Below are 22,307 nucleotides of genomic sequence, written 5' to 3'. Positions count from 1 at the left end.
GTGTCAGTTGCCTGTGATATTTCCCCTCTGACCTGACCCCACTCACTCACTTCCTCCTGATACTGCTCCACCCTTCCTGTTCTACATCTTCAGCAAGCTCTTTCCATAACATGTGACCCAGGCATCCAGGCGATCCAAGCAGATCATATGAGCCTATTAATTAATTAGAGAGATCTTTCCATTTTAAATTACTGTTACAGGTGGTTGTCTAAATCTGCGTATTTTGCATTTATTTTGAGCTTCTCTTTCAATTCTGCTTTGTTCATGGAGCACAGCACCTTCTCTGATGTGGGCATGCCATGCTGAGCAGTCCTGTGCCAGTGTCTCCCATGTCACACAATCAGTTCCAGAGTTCTTGAGAGAGACCTTGAGAATGTCCTTGTATCACTTCTTCTGACCACCATGTGAGCACTTGCCCTGTGTGAATTCCCCATAAAATAGTCTTTTTGGCAAGCATACTCTTAGCATTTGAACAACATGGCCAGCCCACTGGAGTTGTGCTTTATGAAGTGGAATTTGAATGCTTGGCAGTTTAGTTCGAGTAAGGACCTCAGTGTCTGGTATTTTGTCCTGCCAGGTGATATTCAGAATCTTCTTAAGACTATTCAAATGGAAGTGGTTCCATTTCCTGGCATGACTCTAGTATGCTGTCCAGGTTTCACAGGTATACAACAATGAGGTCAGCACAATGGCTCTGTAGACCTGCAGTTTGGTAGTCAGTACCCCTTCTCTCCCACAGTTTCCTTTGGAGTCTCCCAAGCACTGAACTAGCTCTGGCAATGCTTGCATCAACCACATATACACATATCAATGTGTATATCCCTGGAAAGCACACTACCAGTATAAGTGAACTTATCCACAGCATTCAGAACTTCTCCATAGTTGGCATACTTATCAAATTTGCAAATAAAACAGAACTGGAGATAGTTAATGTACTTGATAACTGAGTCTGCATCCAAAAGGACATTGACTAGCTAGATATCAATCAAATGGGTGATATAAAATAAGAGTAAATTTGTTCTTTTTTTTTTTTTTTTTGGTTTAGACCTATGATTTCATTGATATAGGAAATTCCCAGTATAAAAACTCCCTTCACTCATGCAGAATGGCACCTCTATAAGTTATAGAGAGTTTCCTGGGGGCACTGAGAGCACATGAATTACCCTTGGTCAAAGGCAAATATGTATCAAAGGCAAGAATTGAACCCAGATATTTTTCACTTGAAGGCCAGTTCGCTATCCCCTATACTTTGCAGCTAAGTGGCACAGTGGTTAGAATGTTGAGTCTGGAGTCAGGAAGACCTGAGCTCAAATCTAGCTTCAGATACTTACTAGCTGTATGACTCTGGACAAGTATTTTAACCTCTATTTGCCTCATTTTCCTCAACTGCAAAATGGGGGTCATAACAGCACCTCCCTACCCTGCAGGACTGTTGTGAAGCTCAAATGAAATAATATTTGTAAAGCTCAGCATAGTGCCTGGTATATAGTAGGCTCTATAAAAATACTTATCCCCTTCTCTTCTCTCCCAAAGTGAAACATAATAAGGATAAGTGTAAAGTCTTACAATTGGTTCCAAAAATCAAGTTCCCAAGTACAAGATGGGGAAGTGTGGTAGTATAGAATTTCATCTGAAAAAGATCTGGGAATTTTAGTGAATTGCAAGGTAAATAGGAATCAATAGTATTATATGGTAAACCAAAAAGGCAATGTGATCTTAGACCACATTAAGAGAGATGGGTAGTATCTGAGACCATGAAGATGTGATAACCACACGGTATTCTGACTGGTTCAAATCTTCAGAGTCTTCTGTTTCATTCTAGGCACCACATTTTAGGAAGGATATTGGTAAGCCAGAGAACATCCAGAGGATAACTAGGATGGTAAAAGTCTTACAATAACACTACACAAGGATTGGTTGAGGGGATTCAAAATGCTTATTAGCTTAAGAGAAGATTTTGGGATGAGGGGCAGGACACCTATGTTCCTTCAAGTTTTTGAAAGGCTGTCAAATGGAAGAGTAATTAGAATGCCTTTTCCTGGTCCCGGAGGGCAAAATTAGGAGTAATGGATCCAAGTTGTGAAGAGGCAGATTTAGGCTTAGTATAAGGAAAGACTCTTAGCAGTTAGAACTAGCCATAAGTGAAATATAGTGCCTCAGGAGGCAGTGAGTTCCTCTTCACTAAAGGTCTTCAGTCGAAGGCTGGAAGACCATATGTCAGGTATTTTAGGGTGACTTCTTATTCAAGTTCATTTTAGACTTGTAAATCCCTTCCAACTCTGAGATTCTTTGAATGGTTTTGGAAGTTTTTTTTTATATATGTCAGGCCAATTAAGGCCAATTAAGAACATAAATAATGCTTACTAATTACATGTAAGGCACATATACTTATTTTCTTATAGCCATGGTGGTATAAGAAACCTGGATAAATATGAGGAGGCACATCAGATTTTTTTTCACCACGAAGACCCATGAAACAGAATTTCAAGGCATTTCATTAATTTCCATTGCAATGGATGTGACAGACCCTTTTCAAATGAAAGGGAATTGAAAACTAAAGGACATATTATTTGCTAGGACACAGTGAGGAATAAAATCTTGGCTGATCAGTTTCTTGAAATTATTCTAGGACAGTACAGAAGTGTAAATATAGAAGGTAAATATGAGAATAATAATGATTTACTTACTGATGGTCTTCTTAAAATCACAAAGTAGATTTCCTAAAATTGTAGTAAAAAATTTTGTCCTTGATAGATAGGCCTTGAACTGAGGATTCAGGAGACCTGGCTTTATCATTTACTACTTATGTGATCTTATTTGTTATGTTGCTTCTCTGGGCTTGAGTTTCCTGTGTATAATGTGAGCAAATTTATCTAGATGCTCTCCTAAGTCTCTTTCAGCTCTGAGATTCTCTGTTTTTACACCCTGTGTTCTGAAGCCTCCTCCAGAGTTAGTATTTTAATATTTTATGATTCTATTTCTTCTGATTTACTATGTTTCTATAATCAAGTAAGCTGAATCCTCTTGGTCATTTATAATATTGGTTCATAGAGGACAAACATTGATTATATTTTGTATGGTTTATGCAATTAAATAAATTAACATTTGTTTAAAAACAAGATAATCCAAAATCAAATTTGGTAGATGGGAGAGGAAACTAGTTAGTTACTGCAGCAATGGTAGCAACTATTCTCTTTAAAAAGTACTTTAACTATGTACTAGGAGATGGCCACATGGCCAATATACGAATCTCTCAAAAATATTTTTATTTCGTTTTTATTGGATAGCTAAAGAGTTTCTGTTACATTCTTCATGGTTCCGATAACTCTATCTTGTTAAGGATCAGCATTCAAGAACATCCATCTTTATATCTGAGGAAGGCACAGGTGAGAGCCTTGTTCTGTTGTGTAGAAGAGGAAGTTTATAATTAATAAAATCTTGAGGAAAAAAGGACATTGCTCCTTACCAGATGCTACTAGGACATGAACAAAAATATCTGAGTGTGCACTGTAAATAACAGGATACGAAGAAAGAGTTGCTATGAAGACATACAGTTAAAGTAATACCTTTGCCTACATAATTTTCTATCTGCAGATTGCTTCCCTTTGATCCTTGTCAACTCTAGAATAGGCCACCTGGGCACTGAATTCTTCCATGGTAGTTAGTGTCTGACACAGAGTTCAGGAGATCAGCCACGTAGTCTTAGCATGTTGGAATTAAAAGGAGTCTTAAAATATATTGGAGCTGAAAGAGGGTCTTAAAACTTAAAATGAAAATAGGAACATAGAATATAGAAGTTTAGAGCTAAATAAGACATTGAAATACAGAGTGTTGGAGCCAGAAAGGCCCTTAGAAATTATCTTTTCAAAGTCCTATATTTTACAGATGGTGAAACTGCAACCCAGAGACCAGAAGTTATTTCCACAGCCACACTGAATTTGTGATCCATTCATAAGTCTCATTTCTGTATCCTAGGCAAAATTTCCTCTAGATATATTTTTCTTTTTAAATAAATATCCCTGAATGGAAGTCAACAAATTACCTCTAATAATAATATAACCTTAGACAATTAATTTTGCTTTTATGACCTTAGTTTCCTTATTTGTAAATTGAAGGGCCTAGACTGGGGGATCTCTGCTGGCCCTTGTGACTCTGATCTTTGTTTCAATGACGCCTATCCTCAGAAACAGGGAACAGTTAGCATGTAGGAAAGCTATTTTATCATAGCAAACAGGATTGGCATACATTCTCTGCTCTTTTATGTCTAAGCTATGCCACTGACTAGCTTTGTGATTTTGGATGGGGAAGCTCATTTTTCTGAGCTTTTGTTTCTTCATCTGTAAAATGAGTCGATTAGTGTGATACTAGTATCACTAGTATGATACTAGAAGTTACCTGACTGCTCTAAAGTTCTGTGATTTTGTTTCTCTTTTAGGTTACTGCAGCATGTTGCTTTGGATGTTTCCTCACTGTAACTGTTGACATACATACTCTGTCCTCCCTTGTTAAGTGCTCTGTAAATGTTGCGGAGAAAGTGTCGCTTGAATTATTCATTTATCTGAATTATTCATGTGTAGTTTAAAGGTTCTGAATAAAGTGAAGCCCATCCTTAAAGAGGGAGGCAAGAGAAGGGTTGGAGGCAGTGTTATTTATTGACTGAAGAGCTAGGGAAGGTAGCAGAATAGCGTAGAAAGGAGAATCAGGAGAGCGGTGTTCTACACTTAGCTTCTTATGCCTCAGTTTCCTTGTCTGTGAAATAAAGGGACTAGACTATGTCTAGTGTTTAGCATAGTGTCTGGCACTTAGTATGCACTTAATAAACAAGTACTTGTTGACTTGTCTTGACTATAGGCTCTTTAAGTTCCCATTCTAGCTGTTGGCAACCTGTTAGAGCATAAATAGCACTGGTTTGGAAGTCTAAAGAGAACTGAGTTCTAATCCTGGCTGACAAATTAGTCTTCTTTTCTAGACCTCAGTTTTCTCTTCTCTAAAATAGCTTAGACTAGAGGATTTCAACTCAAAATCCTAAGAACTCTTATAAACCTTGTAACATTGTTATTTTTAAAAAACATATAATTTATTTTTCAATTTTCAACATTAACTTCCACAAGAATTTGAATTCAAAATTTTCTCCCCACCCCCCACCCTAGGACAGCATGTACACTATCCACCCCTTCTTCCAGTCTGTCCTCCCTTCTATTACCCCCACTCCCTTCTTCCATTCCTCTCCCCTCTATTTTCCTTTAGGACAAAATAGATTTCTGTACACCATTGCCTGTACATCTTATTTTCCAGTTTCTTGCTAAAACAATTTTTAACGTTCATTATTAAAGCTTTGAGTTCCATATTCTCTCCCTTCCTCCTTCCCCACCCATTCTTATTGAGAAAACAAGCAATTCAATATAGGTCATACACTAACATTCTGTTAGTATTGGATGATTGTAATAGAGGCAAATAAAAAGTAGAAACAATATTGTTTAGTGGATGGAAAGCTGACTTTAAATCAGGAAGATCTGGATTCAATTCCCATCTTTGATACTTACTGGCTTTGTGAGCATGGAAAAGTCACATAGCCTCTGTGTGCCCTGGACATCTTTCAGGGTGTCAGAATAGTTGGTGATCTGCCTTGTGGAAGGGGTTTCCTCATAGAGAATTCCCTTCACCACTTAAATCACAGTTCAGACCAAAATAAAAGAGTAGCTCACATTTCTAAAGCACTTTATGGTTTAAAAAACCCTTTCATCTCAACAACCTTATTAATTAGGTAATCCTAGTATTCTTCTTCTCATTTAATAAATGAAGAAACAGGCTTAGAAAGAGTAAATGACTTGCTTAAGGTCATACAGCATAAGTGTTAAAGTTGATATACAAGTTTTGTTCTGTTGACTCCAAGTCTAGTGTTCTTCACAGTCACCATCCTGGCACATTCTACAATCTTCCATTCTCTATTCTAAGGTCCTTTCTAGCTGCCACGGGCTGTGTTCTAATATTTGAAGTCTTGGGCAGATGGCCTACTGCTTCAAGTGTGATCAAAATTTTTTAAAGAGAAGCTTGGTCTAAACCCCTTTGTTTTCATGGCATGGTTGTAAAGTGAACAAAAGGCATTTCATGAATGTGCATTTGGAATTTTTTTGTGTGGATGAATTTTTATTTTAAGAGATCAACCTTTCTTTGACAGTTTCAGCTTGTAAATTTCCACATCCTTAGACAAGCCTGGTTTACCTCCAGAAATTCATCAGCTTTACTCCTAAATTTCCCAGCTATGGCAAGATTTGCGTGAGGCAGCCCTGGCATTTCATAAATGTGCAGTGTAATTTGAGCTTCACTCTTGTGCTAGAGCAAGAACCTTATAAAAACATAAAATTCTCCGTTGATAATTCCTTTTCCTTAAAATCAGGACTTTTCTAAGATCTCTCTATTGTAAATATACAAGGATGAAATATGGGCCTAATAAGATGTATATTTGGAAATAAATGTTCCATACACACAGGAAGTCAGGCTAGCAGCCAGGCTTAGTGTCATGTGGGCTTTTTCATCTTTTGACATATAGGCAGAAGTTAGTTGTTAGGTAATGCCTGGTTCTCCTCGCTTCAGTCTGCTAATCAGTTTGTCTTTTTTTACACCATCTTAAAATCAGGAGAGCATATTATTTTTCTAGCTCCTATTTTAGGTTTGTGAAGAAAGGCTGCTTTGTTGGACTCAGGGCTGTCTAGATTCAAAGATAGCTGTGTTTCTGTAGAAAGAACAGTGGACTTGGATGAAGGAGTTAGAAAATGCAGGTTTGAGTATTCTTCTTCCATTTACTAATCATGTGACTCAGGGGCAAGTCACTTCACCTCTGTCAGTTTCTTTAGCTAATGCACAGTTTGGAATTTTGCTTCTTTTCCTTTTGCACAGTGACAGGATTTTTACATTGTGTATACAATAAATGGAATGATCTGGGCCAGTAATTTGACCTCTGTCCCATCAGTCCAGACGCTATTATGACTGTGGCCCTGTAATCATTATGTCATTGTCCAATTGGTTTAGGGCCTGTAGGGCATGGGATCTAAAAGCTTTCTAAAGCTAAGTTGGAACTTTGGGGGAGATTCATTGATTCTGAATGTTAGGGTTGAAGTCAGATGGTGACTGTTCTTGTGGGACAGATGATAGTATAGTGGTTTAAGACTTTGCATCCTTGGATTCATTTGGGGACTCTTTATGGGAAGTTCCAGTCTGCCTTTCCAGATTAATCTTATAATATTCACCTTCAAGATTTAGCTAAATAGAACTGCTCACAAACTTATAGGGTCATAAGATTTAGAGTCTGAAGAGGCCTTAGAGCTCATCTATTTTAACTCTTATTATGCGCATCCTCCCAACCTCTCCACTTTCATCAGTTTTCAGGAAACTGAGACACCCAGAAAGAGGAAGTGATGTTCTTAAAGTAGAAAATAGAACTAGAATTCAAACCCAGCTCTCTGTAATGCCAAATCCTGTGCTATCTCTACTATAGTATAGTGACTGTACCAAACTGTTCTCTCCTCTGATCTCATTGTCCCAACATGCCTTTTTGAATGCTGTTGATTATCCCTGAAATGATCTGTCACATCTCCACCTGTTGTAATCTTTCTCTTCCTCCAAGGCCTAGCTAAGGTGCCAGCCACTTAATGAAGCCTTAGGTGTTCTCTTCACTCCCTTTCCCTCCAGCTAAAAAATTGGTATCTTCTTCCTGGAATATCTCACATCACTCTTTATACCTATATTATATGCTTATATTTTAACTTTTATGGTTGTTATCTACATATTTGTCTTACCTCTGATAGATGGTAAACTTTCTCAGGGCAGGAAATTATCTCATCTTTATCACTTTACCAGTGCCTAGCAATATGTGTGTTTGTATGTATGTATATATTTATGTGTATATATACACATATGTACATGTAATCAATCCTCAGTTTTTGTGACGGTAATGTTCCTAGAAAATGGTGCAAAAACATATGTTGATACATTGAACCTATGGGAAATAGGAAGTTAGGTTCCCACAACCACTAAAAACTGTAATCTTTTGCTAAGGATTGTTGAACATACCCTTTTCTGCATAGAATTCTTTATTAAAACAAACATTAATTCTGATAATATATACTTTTCCAACACACAAACCCACAAAATGTAGTCCACAAAATAAAATTGGTAACATACAAAATATTTTTTCTCACTAGTACTTTTCTAGAATTCTGTGACCTTTCATGCTAACATCTGAATATAAAAAAATCTTGATTTCAGACCATATTTACTTTTCATAATGCATGAAATCTATAGTACCATCAATACTGCACAGCAATAAAATTCTTAAAACTAAAACTTTTTTTAACCTGAATCTTACCTTCCAAAGTGTCAGATAGCTATGTGAGGCAATTATTCCCTCATTGTGCTTTTGAAAGGTTACTTTAATACTTTCTAGAGCAGTTTCATGAACACTTTTGTGAATACTTACTACTTTTTTTTTGCGGATTTAGCAAATCATGATTCGTTAACACCAAACTCAAGTCTGTCTACAGCAGTTATAGACATTCTGGCATGAGGTTTATTATCTAACATCTTTGTTTTCTCCCTAAGTTGCATGACTGATTTTGCATGCTTAAACCTAGAGGTCAAAGAACTTGCACTACATTTAGGGGGCATCAAAATTTGAGTTTTAAGGTCAAACAGTGAAAATATGCAACAAATGCACAAGGGGCTCTTTACAAGTAGGATGAACAAGACCAGTCAAATGCTTACTAGGATGCCAGCTACTTCATAAACTTGTGTGCATTGTGCTTCTCATTTTTCTCTTTGCTGTGCATAGTTGTGAATGTGTGTGATTGTCAATGTGAAAATGAAAGTGAAGTTACTGATAAAATCTCATGAATATTTGAAGTTGCAAAAGTTAAACACACTAATGTAAAATCAACAGTATATATAAAACCCAACCTGTGATTTCACTTAAATAGGGAGCTACCACTGAGGCACTAACTCCTACCTATTCAGATCTGCAGCTGTTCTTCAATTTAAAATCTCAGAAAGTGGCTTAAAGAAAGTTTAAGTGATTTAGTTGACTAAAGTCATGCATTCAGCATGCATCAGAGGCAGGACTTGAACTCAGGTCTTCATCACAGGTTAACTAGCTTTCTATGCTATGATGCTTCTCAAATTACATGTAATAGTGGTTAATAAATATTTAAGTAAATGCAAAGTTAAGGCCAATCGCCATTATAAAAGTACTTTAAACATTTTACCCACCATTCCAAATGAAAGTCATAATGCAAGATTATTGTTTTCCCAATGAAGAAAATCACCAAAATGTCCTAGGGGGAAAAAAACTTATGAATTTGTTCTTCAGAGTTTCCTTCCCCACCCACCCCCCTTTTTTACTTATATGCACATATCTCTACGTTCAAGTCCTCACACAATTTAATAAGAGCTTTTAGATTGTCCTTCATCTCCTGGACTCAGACCAGAATCCTGCACTACCTTTCATAGGCTAAATGAGTAGGATGCCAAGGATTCCTTTCTCTATGTCTGATGATGCTCTGTTAGCCTTTGTGTTTACTCTGTTCATTACTCTATAGGATTCCCCAAGATTTTTCGTGGGCCTTGGAAGGAAAGGTATAACTTGACTAATGGAGGAGTATGTGGCTTTTTCTTCCAGGCAAGCAAATGAGCTTTTCAGTATTTCATTCTGGATAGTGTGATTAGCTTTCAAGCATTCTGTCTTTCCTATCTTGTTCCTCTCCTTAGTTGCACATTGGTGACATGCCATCAGTTGTGCTACAGTCATCTTTGTGCTGCTCTGGAGTATGAGAATTGGCCAGATTAAAAAACAATATTATTGGTCCTTTCCGCTCTTCAATCAGATCAAAGTTTCCTTTCTTCTATCTCACACTACAAGTTCTAAAGTGAGGGCACTGAATTATTGCCATACTTAACACATAATTAGGGAAAAACTGAGCTAGGTCATCTGAACATATCTGCCAAATCAAATAGAAGTCACATGGGATACTGCAAAGCACATTCAAGTTTGAAGTCAGAAGAACTGGGTTTGAATTTTGCTCTTCTATTTAATAGTTATGTGACCATCATCAAGTCTGACTATACTTCTCTGACCGTAAGTTTCCTCCATCTACAAAAAATACCAGTACTATCTGAATGATATAAAATGATTATGAGAATCAAATGAAATAATGTATGTGAGATATATCGTAAACTTTTAAGTGTACACAAATTATTATGGGCATTCCCTTCACAATTTATCTCACTCTTTTTATGTATTTCAGTCCTTCATCTTATTCATTTCTTGTCCATATTTTCTCATATAGGATCTACTCAGTATCTAAGGGATGCGAATGTATTGACTTAGCTTTTCATCTACGGACTTTCATGTCTTTTACATGATCACTTTATCACATATAAGTGAATAACTGAATTTAAAAGAATTTAATAAACATTTAATATATTCCAGGCACTATGCTAAGTGTTGGGGAAACAGATACACAAATGTGAGACTATTTCTTCTTTCAAGGGACTTAAATTCTTATAGGAGAACACAACACATAATGGAGAATGTTGGCCAGGAAATGATCTTTTGCTCTTGATAGTCACAATGGTGGGTTATGCCATAGGGTGGTGTATTAAACACATCCTTTCAAGAAAGCAATAGTTTTACTGATTATATTTTTGTTACTAATATAAAAGGGGGAGGTAGGCAAACATGAATGGTAATCGGTCCTGCTCAATATAGTAGACCCTCACCAGTCAAGACAGCATGACTACAAAGAAAGAGTTCCAAAGCAGAATGGTTTAAGTCCTCTACTGAAGGGTGTCTAGAGTGTGTAGTAACTCTGGCCTCAGTATCAGGAAGACTTGGGTTTGAGTTTTGCCTCTGACACATATTAAATATATCAACATGGGCTAGTCACTTAAAACTCAGTGCATCCAGACAAATCTCTAAGTGTATATTGCAGACCAGCAGTTACTTATCTGTCTCAGTAGGACTTTTCTTCTAGGGATTTACTCACGTTGGATGGCATCTTAAACTCAATATGTTCAAAACTGAGCTCATCTTCCAAAAGTTTCCTTCTTTCTAATTTCCTATTACTTCCAAGAGCACCACCATCCTCTCTGTCACCCAGGCTTGCAGCCTGGGTTTCATCTTCAACTTTTCACTTTCTGTAACCAATTAGTTGTCAAATCTTGTCAATTCTTTCTTCGTAACGTCTCTTGTATGAACCTCCTTCTCTTGTCTGGCACTGTTATCACTGTAGAGCTGGCTCCTCGTCCCCTCATATATGGACAATCACAATAGGCTTCTGTTTGGTCTCTTTGCCTCAAATCTCTCACTGCTCTAATCCATTCTTCATTCTGCTGTCAAAGTGATCTTCCTAAAGTGAAGATCTGACCATATCACCTCTCTATTCAACAGACTACAAGGGTTCTATGTTACCTCCTGGATCAAATGTAAAATCCCATTTGGCTTCTAAAACACTTCATAACTTGGCACCATCCCACCTTTCAGTTTTCTTACACTTTACTTTTCTCTATATACTCTGTGATCCAGTGACCTTGGCTTCCTTGTTAATTCATGCCACATAATTAGTGCTTAATATATGCTTATTTAGTGACTAACTGCTATAATCATAGGAATGATTTTTTTCCTTAAATTTTTTATTTTTTTCCAATTTCACGTAAAAATATTTTTTTTATGATTTTGAGTTGAAAATTTTCTTCTGCTCTCATTGAGAAGGCAAAGCAATTTGGTAAAGGTTATACATGTGCAGTCATGCAAAACCTGTTAATACATACCAAAAAGTCTCAAGAAAAATAAGATTAAAAAAACATTATGCTTTGATCAGCATTCAGATTATACCAGTTCTTTCTCTGGAGGTAGACATCATTTTTCATCATAGGTCCTTCAGAACTGTCTTGGATCTTTGTATTGCTGAGAATAGTTATTGTTCACAGTTGATCTTTGTGCAATTTTTTTGTTGCTGTATATGATGTTCTCCGGGTTCTGCTCACTTCACTTTGTTCATGTAAGTCTTTCCAGGTTTTTCTGAAAGCATCCTGACCATTGTTTCTTTTAGCACAATAGAATGCCATAACAATCATATACTACAGTTTATTCAACCATGCCCCAATTGATGGGCATCCTGTCAATTTCCAGTTCTTTGCCACCACAAAAGAACTGCCTTAAATATTTGTGTCCATATAGTTCCTTTCCTCTTTTTTAAAAATCTCTTTAGAATACAGACCTACAAGCAATGTTGTTGGGTATGTACAGTTTTATAGCACTTTGGGCATATTGTTCTTCAGAATGGTTGGATCAGTTTACAACTTCACCAACAATGCATTTTCTCATATCCCTTCCAACATCTGTCATTTTCCTTTTCTGTCATACTGTCAATCTCATAGGTGTGAGATGATACCTCAGAGTTGTTTTAATTTTCATTTCTCTAATCTAAATAGTGATTTAGAGCATTTTATATGACTATAGATATCTGTTGAGATATATTTTATATGACTATAGATAACTGATTTTTATTTTGTCTCTCTATATCTGTCTATAGAGAGAAATTTTATATGACTATAGATAACTGATTTTTTTCACTTGCAAACTTTATATCTTTTTATATCTTTTGACCATTTATCAGTTGGAGAAGGACTCATATTATTATAAATTTAACTTAGTCCTCTATGTACTTGAGAGATGAAGTCTTTGTCAGAGAAATATGCTGTAAAATATTTCCCCCAGTTTTCTACTTTGTTTCTAATCTTGGCTGCATTGGTTTGTTTGTGCAAAAAAAAGTGTAATAAAAATTATCCATTTTAATATTCTGTAATACTCTCTAATTCTTATTTGGTCATAAATTCTTCCCTTGTCCATAGATCTAACTGGTAAACTATTGTATGCTTCCCTAATTTGCTTATGACATCACTCTTTATGTCTAAATCATGTACTTATTTTGACCTTATCTTGGTATATGGTATGAGGTGCTGGTCTACATTTTGTTTCTGCCAAATTGCTTTCCAGTTTTTGTTAAATAGTAAGTTCTTGTCTGGATCTTTACATCTATCAAACACAAGATTACTGTGGTCATTTGCATGTATTGTGTACCTAATCTATTCCACTGATCCACACTCTATTTCTTTGTCAGTACCAGATTGTTTTGATGATTACTGCCTTGTCATACAGTTTGAGATCTGGTACAATTAAGTCCACTTTCCTTAACACTTTTTTTTTTTATTAATTCCCTTGATATTCTTGACCTTTTGTTTTTCCAGATTAATTTTATTACTTTTTCTAGCTCTATTCAACAACTTTTGGTAATTTGGTATGGCACTGAATAAGTAGATTAATTTAGATAGAATTGTCATTTTTATTATATTGACTCGGCCTATCCACAAAAAATCAATATTTTTTCCAGTTATTAGAACTGATTTTGTGTCAAAAGCATTTTGTAATTGTGTTCATATAGTTCCTGGGTTTGTCTGGACAGGTAGATTCCCAACTATTTTATATTGGAATTTTAAATGGAATTTCTCTTTCTACCTCTTGTTGCTAGACTTTGCTGATGATGTATATAGGTTTATTTTATATCTTGCAACTTGCTAAAGTTTTTAATTATTTCAACTAGTTTTTTAGTTGATTCTTTGGTATTTTCTAATCATATCATCATATCATCTGCAAAGATTGATAGTTTTGTTTCCTCATTACCTATTTTGATTCCTTTGATTTCTTTTTCTTTTCTTATTGCTATAGCTGACATTTCTAGTACAGTATTGAATAATAATGATGATAATGGACATCACTGATACCTTTATAATTTATTCAAATATAATTTTTTAATTGATCAAGCATCCCTGATCTTATTGGGAAGGCTTCTAGCTTATGCCCATTGCAGATAATACTTGCTGTTGGTTTTAGATAGATACAATTTATCATTTTAAGGAAAGCTCCTTTTATTCTTATGCTTTCTAGAAACTTTTTCTGCATCTATGGAAATAATAATCAGAGGACTGGTTTTTTAAAAATTCTTTAATTCTATCACTTATAGAACATAGTAACATACAAAATGGCCTTCTGTAACAAAATAATTTTTCTGAAGTATAAGTCTGACCATATTATCCCCCCTTTTCACTGACCTCCAGTGGCTCCCTATTATCTCCAGGATCAAATATTAATGCTGTGGCTATAATAACTCAATAACTGGTCTTTTAAAATCTTTCCAGTGCTCTTACCTTTACCTCTCTTCCATGTACTCTATAATCTAGTTATTCTGGCCTACTTGCACTTACTCAAGTTACCTGGCATTCCATCTCCCATTTTCATGCCTTTGTACTGGCTGTCCCCAGTCTAGAATGTTCTTTCCCATCACTTCCACTTCTTTATTGCACTGCCTTCCTTCAAGACCCTGCTCAGATCTTTTCTTCTGTAGGAGGCCTTTCCTGTTCTCCCCAGCTACTAGTACCTTCTCTTCTCAAATTACCTTCCATCTATTCTGACTGTATCTTGTATGTATCTAGTTATTTTCATGTTTGTTTTGGCCTTTAGAATATTAACTTCTTGAGGTCAGGGACTCTTTCAGCTTTTCTTTTTATCCCAGCACTTAGCATAATGTGTGGCACACACTAAGCTCTTAATAGATGCTTGTTAACTGACTAGCCTTATCTGATAAAAGTGACAGAGGCAGACTAGAATGGGAAATATGAAAGCTAGGAGGGATAGCAGAGATGATCTAATCTAACTCCTTCATGTGACAGATGAGAAAAATTATAACTAAACATTCTCCATACTTTACTGCATCTGCCCTTGCAGCCATCTTCTTCTATTGGAGAATTCTTCATGTAATCCCATTTTGGGGAAGGGCACAGACCAGGCATCCTTCATCCTTCAGTCTTTGCTAACATCTCTCTACACAGGTACCTTCCCCCTCCCCAATCCCACTCCTGCTTTTTAGCTCCCTTTTATGTATTGTCTTCCCTCCTAGGATTTGAACTCCTTGTGAGCAGGGATTGCCTTTCTTTTTACTTGTGATCATATCCCCAACACTTAGTACAATGCTTGGCACATAGTAAGCACTTAATAAATGCTTGTTGATTCAATTTGACTAGACATGTGAAGTGAGTTGCCTCACTGTAGAAGTGGGATTAAAATCCAAGCCTCCTAATCCAGTCCTTTTTCTGTTATACCACCAGGTTTTCTGAATCCCAAGTTCAAAAGCACATAGAGAAAATATGAGTGCTATCTGCTTAAAGATTAGCAATTAAATTCCATTAGGTACTTAAGGAGCACCAAGACCATTGTTATAAAGTAAAGAAAGATGAATCAGAACTGTGTTCTTCTCTTTAATGAATCATTTATCTCTCCTTGGTTTCATAATAAAGAAACTAAACAGAGTAAATTAGGTGGTCCCATCATTTTCTAAAATCTCACAATATCTGGCTCTATTTGGAACCTAATAAATATCAATTCTGCCATAGTGCTTTGTATTAATTTACCTAACACTAGTTTGACTTATCTAATTAGTGAGGCACATCCCATATTGAGATTGTCAGTGGAATTGAGCAGTGGTTATATTTGCTTTGGAGCGTTTTAAAACAGAGAGCAGGGATCTTTGCTTTTGAGTACCTGTGCACATCTTTTTCCTTCTCTCACATTAGTCTACCTTTCCTTCTTAAGTATCTGTCCATGGCCTCATTTCTCCTTAAAGCAGACAAATGCCAACAGTTGACTTATTTTTTTAAACCTTCTTTGAAATCCTAGCCTATTGTACTAACCTATTTTCACAGGGCTTAAAAATGTTCAGTTCACTTTTCTCATAGCCCTACCGTGAGGTAGATAGAGCAGTTATAGTTATGCCTGTTTTACAGATGAGAAAACAGTTTCAAAACAGCACAGGATCACACAGGTCATAATCAGACAACTGGTAAACATCATAGTCAAGACTTGAACCTTATTATTAAAGCTCTACTCTTTTCATCTGCTGTCTCCTCATTATTAGGATAGGTTATATACATATACACACACATGTATGAATATGGAGCTTGTTGTGATAGACATTCTTTTACTTCTCCTTTAAATTGATGCTGCTTTTGAATTTCTGTAGGACACAGAACTAATTCTGTTTCCCAGGACTTATCCAAAACTGTCATGGTAATGAACAGAATGAATTTATCCATAGAGTTGGATCACTCAGTATATGTTTGTTACTGCAGTTTCTGAATCCTCTACTGAAATTGCATTTGCATTTGTTACTCTGGAGTTCTTGACTTTTCACGATAGGTTAGATTTCAGAATTAGTCCCATTCTCTTGCTCACAATGTAGTTGGGTTTTCTGGCACAGCCCAGCATAATTGAAGCAGTTTGTCTGTATCTCATTAACAGTAACTTTTCAGCACATCTTTTCTCCTGCACACATATCAGATTAGGACTGCTTAAGTTGATGAAAGCTTCTAGAAGCAACTTAGCCTTGAGCAAGTGTTCGCCTATGTAGAAAGCAGGAAAATGATTTATGTTATGCTTATATTGCAATAATAAGATCATTTGAATGTAAAACAATAGACATCATTACATCTTTTTCCTCACAGTCTTCTAAGTGATGATTCTTGTACTGAAAGAAGCACAGATAAATTTGATATGTCAAGCTTTTTATCAAGTCTTAGATGACTAATTATTCATATTTTATGTTTTCTTTTCCCCACTATGTAACCTACATTTTTTTCAGGCTATGTCAAAGTTATAAAGAAAAGGTCTTGCTTGATGGCGTATCCTGACCTCTACATACTATTAAAAGGCAAAATAGTAGGTTTTAGTTTTGAACTTTACTATCTTTAAAACAGTTGCCCATTATAGTTGAAGAAAAATGCTTATCTGTGGAAAAAAAAAACCCTAAGCAGCTAAAGCAAATCTTGGCATCTATAAATTATGAATGACTTAAAATAAATGACCTCTTTCTACTGTGAGTCTGTGACTGTGAACAAAGTGATATAACATCATAGAATGATTGAGCTGGAATAGACATTAGAACACAGAGCACAGAATTTTAAAACATCAAATATTATTTGGAGAGGACCTTAAAGGACACCTAATTCAATTTCCCAATAATCCCATCTATAAAATTGTTGACATGTTTATAGGGCAATAAAGAGATTGTGCTGTTTGTACAGATAGATCATTAAATAGCTCCTACGTTTGGTTGCCACTGTAAGTTTATCCTTTAGATTTAGGTGTTCGGGTGTTTTTGTTATTGTTCTTGTTGGGCATTTGGGTGGTTTTTGTTGTTTTCTGTTGTTACTTTCCCTTCCTTCATAGCACCTAGGCTCATTTAGTTTTATCTTGTTTTATTTTTGGTGAGGTGGGTGGGGGAGAACAGTCACTAATCTTATCTTACCCACTTGGGACAATGATTCAGTTTCCCGGATGGAAGTGCATCATTGGTGGAAAAATGGAATAAAATGCTCCACACTGATTATAGGGTCTGTTGGTCTTTGTCACTTGAGATAGGCTTACCCATAACCAGGCCAGTTGGGTTAGTTTAAATGTGTGGTAAAGTTGGTCAAGCAAAAGCAACTTGAATGTATGATGTACTTTTGCCAATTTCCAGAAGAAATAAAAATGTCCTTCTCAGAGCTGTTTTCATTCTTGCCACAGAACTACCTTTGGCAGATTTTCATGCCAATAAATATGGTTTTGCCTAGTAAATCCATATTCAAAGAGTGAAAAAAGGAACCCTGTCAAAGAAATGTCATACATAGATATTGTAATCACAGATGTAATAATCCTCATTGTGGAAGGAAGTTGGTGGTCTATCTTAGACACAAGCTTGAAATAACCTCTACTTTATATCATATAGACATATAAAATTGTTGGTAGTATAAATATTATTTTTCAGATGAGGGAACTAAGGTTCATAGAAGTTAAAAGACTCATTCACAACTACTCCGTGCATAGTCTCAAATCCAAATTTTTCAGTTCCTAAATATATGATGAACTTTAAACCTCTGTGTATTTTTCATTTCACACTGCTTCTATCTGTTTGACTGGATACTGTCTCCACTTGACTTTAGCAATAAATCTTTTAAAATACTTATGTATGCCTAATGGTATTAATGACCCTTGGGAAGGCTGTTGATACAAAGGATGGATTTACTTCCAAAAAAAGCCCCAAAGAATCCTGGCTATCAGTCTTGCCCTTCCTTCCCCCTACCATGTGTGTTTTACTGAAAGAATCAGTGTTTTCAGATTGGAAATGTTTTCAGCCCTACAAATGTTTGAGTTAAGATGCTTCTAAATAAAAGGTTTGCTTTCCAACAGTTGTTTTACATGGGAAATGCTACAGTCTCAGATTAGTATGGATAATTTAAAAATATTATTCAAGATGAACCCATATAGATATATAAATAGTAGATATTTATTGCTTGTGATACACTTCAAAGATCTGCTATTTTATTTGTTTGGATATTTAATTGATGTCTATAAAAATGCTTTAGCCAAAAAAAAAAAAAGACTCATCACCTTGTGTTCAAATTGGTAATGAACATATTTGAACTTAGCTAAACTGGTGCTTGAGGGACAGAATAGTAGTTCATTACTGAATCCATTCATGAAGCCTTTCCAGTCTGGTTGGGACTGCTGGAATCTGCATTCTAATGACCTCGCCTTTGAAAAGTTAGGGCTGTTTCCACTCTACGATGAGTCAACAGAGGATTTTAGTGAAGAGCCCGTGATATACTAATCCTTAAATACTGAATTATCTTTTGCAGTTTTTGTTGTGGGGAGAACATATCAAATCGTTTATTAGAAATTTAATAGCCACATCTTCTGACTCTGGCTGTTGATGTAGTGTACCATGAAACAGCACTGGACTGGGAATCAGAAGACTTGAGTATGAGTGACAGATACATCATTTACAAACAAGGTGGCAACTCATTGAGGCAGTTCAGTTTTTCTCTCTAAATATCATTTTCCTCATCTATAAAATAAAGATCAGACTACTTTTATCACCTATGTCAGAGAGAAGTTGTGGGCAAAGGACTCTGAAAACCATACAACACAATGTGAATGTGATCATAGTGTTATCTTCTGTGTCCTGCTAAGTTTACTGTAATTATCCATCTATGAATACTTATGCAGCTATGCACTGGAGTCATTGAATAAGCTTGTGTTCATCACTCACATCATACCAAAAACTGCTGTAACAGAAAGAAATGGAGGCCCTGTCTTTGATACTTCCATTTGAAAGAAGCAAACAATACAGACACACACGAGGACCAAAAGGTGAGTGTGGAGAAGTTGTTTCTCAAAGAGAAAAGAGAGATTAAATTAATTTTCTCTCTTCCTATAAGCTTGTTATGAAGCATTATATTTTTTTTTAAATTGTGGCTATACACACACACACACACACACACACACACACACACACACACGGAAAGCATTAGATGCCTGGTTGATGAAAACTCTTCTTTTATTGCAGATCACATGTGTAACTGCAGTATAGTTGGAAGCCTGGATGGGAATCGATGCAACCAAACCACAGGGCAGTGTGAATGTCATCCAGGCTACAAAGGGCTTCACTGTGACTCCTGCAAGGAGGGCTTTTATCCAACCAGCACCTATGTCCAAGGGCGCTGTCTCTCTTGTGACTGCCACCCCAACGGAGCCATCAGCCCAACTTGTAGCAGGTAAGTAGATGAAGGAGGAGAAGAAAGTGCTGTTACTACTTCCCAGAGAAGTGAGATCACATGGAATGGGAACTTCTTACGTGGAGTCTTAATGTTCACAGGGAGAAGGAAGTCTGCTTTATATCTAACATGAGACAAAGCAGTGAAGGTTTAATATTTAATATACAATCCGCTTAATTTAGTCAAAGTTTCCCCTGTTGTTATGTTTTTCTTTCTGTTAACTACAAAATGTATAATGATGACTGACATTCCTAAAATGCTTTTGCATCTGTTATTTCATTTGATCCTCACACCACACCTATGAGGTAGGTAATGAAAATATTATCTCCATTTTATGGATTAAGAAATTAAAGTTCAGAATAGTTACGTGTTTTGCCCATGGACAAAGAGTGAACAAGTAGCAGAACTGGTACAAGAACCTGGCTCCTCTGATTTCCATTTACAGATAACCCAGAAAATAATTCCAGTGCACTTCTTAGTTAAAGTACAGTGTAAATCAATTCAGGATGCAGATTTTGGAAGGCAGTATGGTTTGATGGAAGGAGTACTCTACTTGAAGGCAGAAAAAGACATGGGTTCAGATTTTAACTTAACTTACTCTGAGCAAGTCACTTAATCTCTCTGAGCCCATTTCCTCATCTCTAAAACGGCAATAATAGTACTTACACTAGTTTATCTACATTGTTGTTATGAGGGAGAGACTATTAAAATGCTATGTAAGTGTGGACTTATTGGTAAATTTGACCTTTATTTCCTCTATTCCCTAGCCAGAGACTATACCCTGGCCAGCCACTTGCCAAATGCATGGTACAGCAAAAATAACTGTTGCCCTAGAGGTCAGGTGACCTGCTAGTCACAGCTTCACCAATAACTGGTTATGTAACCTCAGGCAAGTGTCATTTCATCTTTCCGAGCATCAGTCTTCTTGTCTGTTAAAATGAAGGAGCTGGACTAAATGATCCCAGAATTCCCTTTTAGCTCTGATGGTCAATAAGTCTATGACTTGAAAGAAAAATGAAGGCAAATCCATTACCATTTGTCTAATGAACTTTCCTATTAAGGCAATAGTGTAGCCTTTGTATGTGGAATATAGGGTCTGTTCATCATTTTACAACTTGTTTGCCTTAAAATGTAGAGGTCACTAGCTTGAGTTGAAGCTAGTTGTCATTCAAAAGGTAGCCAAACTTTATGGAGCAGCATTGCAATGACTACTTCTTTTATATGGGCTCTGGTTCAAGAAATCAAAATGTAGGGGAGCAGGAAAGGAAATGTTTCATTAGGCTAGCTGTGCTAGGGTTCTCTGAATGTTTAACATATAACACACTGGGTGCTATGTGGGACATTGCTTTCAAAGACTTTACATTCTATTAGATTGCCCATTTTAATGAATCTGGAAATCATTCCATACAACAAATACTGGGTTATTTGTGTTGGAAAACAGACAGTGCAGGAGACAAGATGGGGATATGATCTCTTCTTCAGCTATATGAAAGGCTGACATATGGGAAACAGAGAATTTTGGTCCTGCTTAGCTCTGGAGAACAGAAGTAGGAGCAAAAGGTGGAAGCTTTAAGAAGGCAAATTTTGGCTGAATATGAGGAAAAACTTCCTAATAGCTTTCAAAATATGACTCCTTGTTGGGAAAGTTGTAGAGAGGAATCCTGCTAAGGTATGGTTTGGATGAGATGTGGCCTCTGAGATCTGTTCCAGCTCTGATATTCTAATGTCGTCCTTGTCTAAAATAACTTAAATACCTATTTTTATCTAGTTATCTATCTACATACATATATGTAATATAGCACATTGCAGTTTATAAAGCACTTTACATGTACAAATTTCATTTTATCTTTATAATAGCACAATGAAATAACTATTACTAGCCCCATTTTTTAGATCATAAAAATGAAGCTCAGAGGGAATGAGTCCCCTCTCACACAGCAAGTGGCCACTGATGCACAGATCTTCTGTCTCGTCTTTTGGCTCTTTCTACTACACCTTGCAATCACAAGACAAACTAACATAAATGGATGTAATGGATATAATACAACGAGCATCAAGCTACTATATGTTGCTTCCTTTTCTCAGTCTTTTATTTGCTGCTGTTCTCCATCATGGTTTAAAAAAAACCTAGCTCCTTTGGGAGAGACAATGAAGCAACTGATTCTTAACTTCAAAAGTTCTGTTGTCATGCATGTGGCTTTGTGATGACTTCTCTGAACTTCCCTGAAAGAAATCACTGAAAAGAAACCTGCTGTCTTGAAAACTCAAGCTGTTTGTAAGGCCTTTGTTATATGTTGCTGACACACTGTTGGAGTTTCAGGAAACTGGTTCTTTGTAGCCTTTTACTGGTTTGAATGGTAAACTGGCTTTCCTGCAAAGTCTAAAAGCATAGTTTATCCTAAGCTAAATTCCTAATAGGGGCAGCTAGATGGCACAGTGGATAGAGAGCTGGGGCTGGAGTCAGGAAGATTCATCTTCCTAGGTTGCATTCAGCCTCAGACAAGTACTAGATGTGTGATCCTGGGCGAGTCACTTAACCCTGATTGTCTGTTTCCTCATCTGTAAAAAGAGCTGGAAAAGGATGTGGCATGGGGGAAGATTAGAACATT

At 36.4% G+C, this 22,307-nt stretch overlaps 1 protein-coding gene across 1 annotated transcript in view; it reads left to right on the top strand.

The window, feature by feature from the left end:
• Positions 1-22,307, top strand: part of MEGF9 (multiple EGF like domains 9) — a 120,077-nt gene that overhangs the window by 57,726 nt on the left and 40,044 nt on the right. The window contains exon 2 of the mRNA XM_072631765.1: positions 19,491-19,698. Within this exon, the coding sequence (XP_072487866.1) occupies positions 19,491-19,698 (208 nt within the window). The remainder of the gene's footprint in view (positions 1-19,490; positions 19,699-22,307) is intronic.

Source organism: Notamacropus eugenii, chromosome 1 (assembly GCF_028372415.1).
Source record: "Notamacropus eugenii isolate mMacEug1 chromosome 1, mMacEug1.pri_v2, whole genome shotgun sequence".
Taxonomy (NCBI): Eukaryota; Metazoa; Chordata; class Mammalia; order Diprotodontia; family Macropodidae; genus Notamacropus; species Notamacropus eugenii.
The sequence above is the reverse complement of the archived record's forward strand: the minus strand, read 5'-3'. Positions and strand labels throughout refer to the sequence as shown.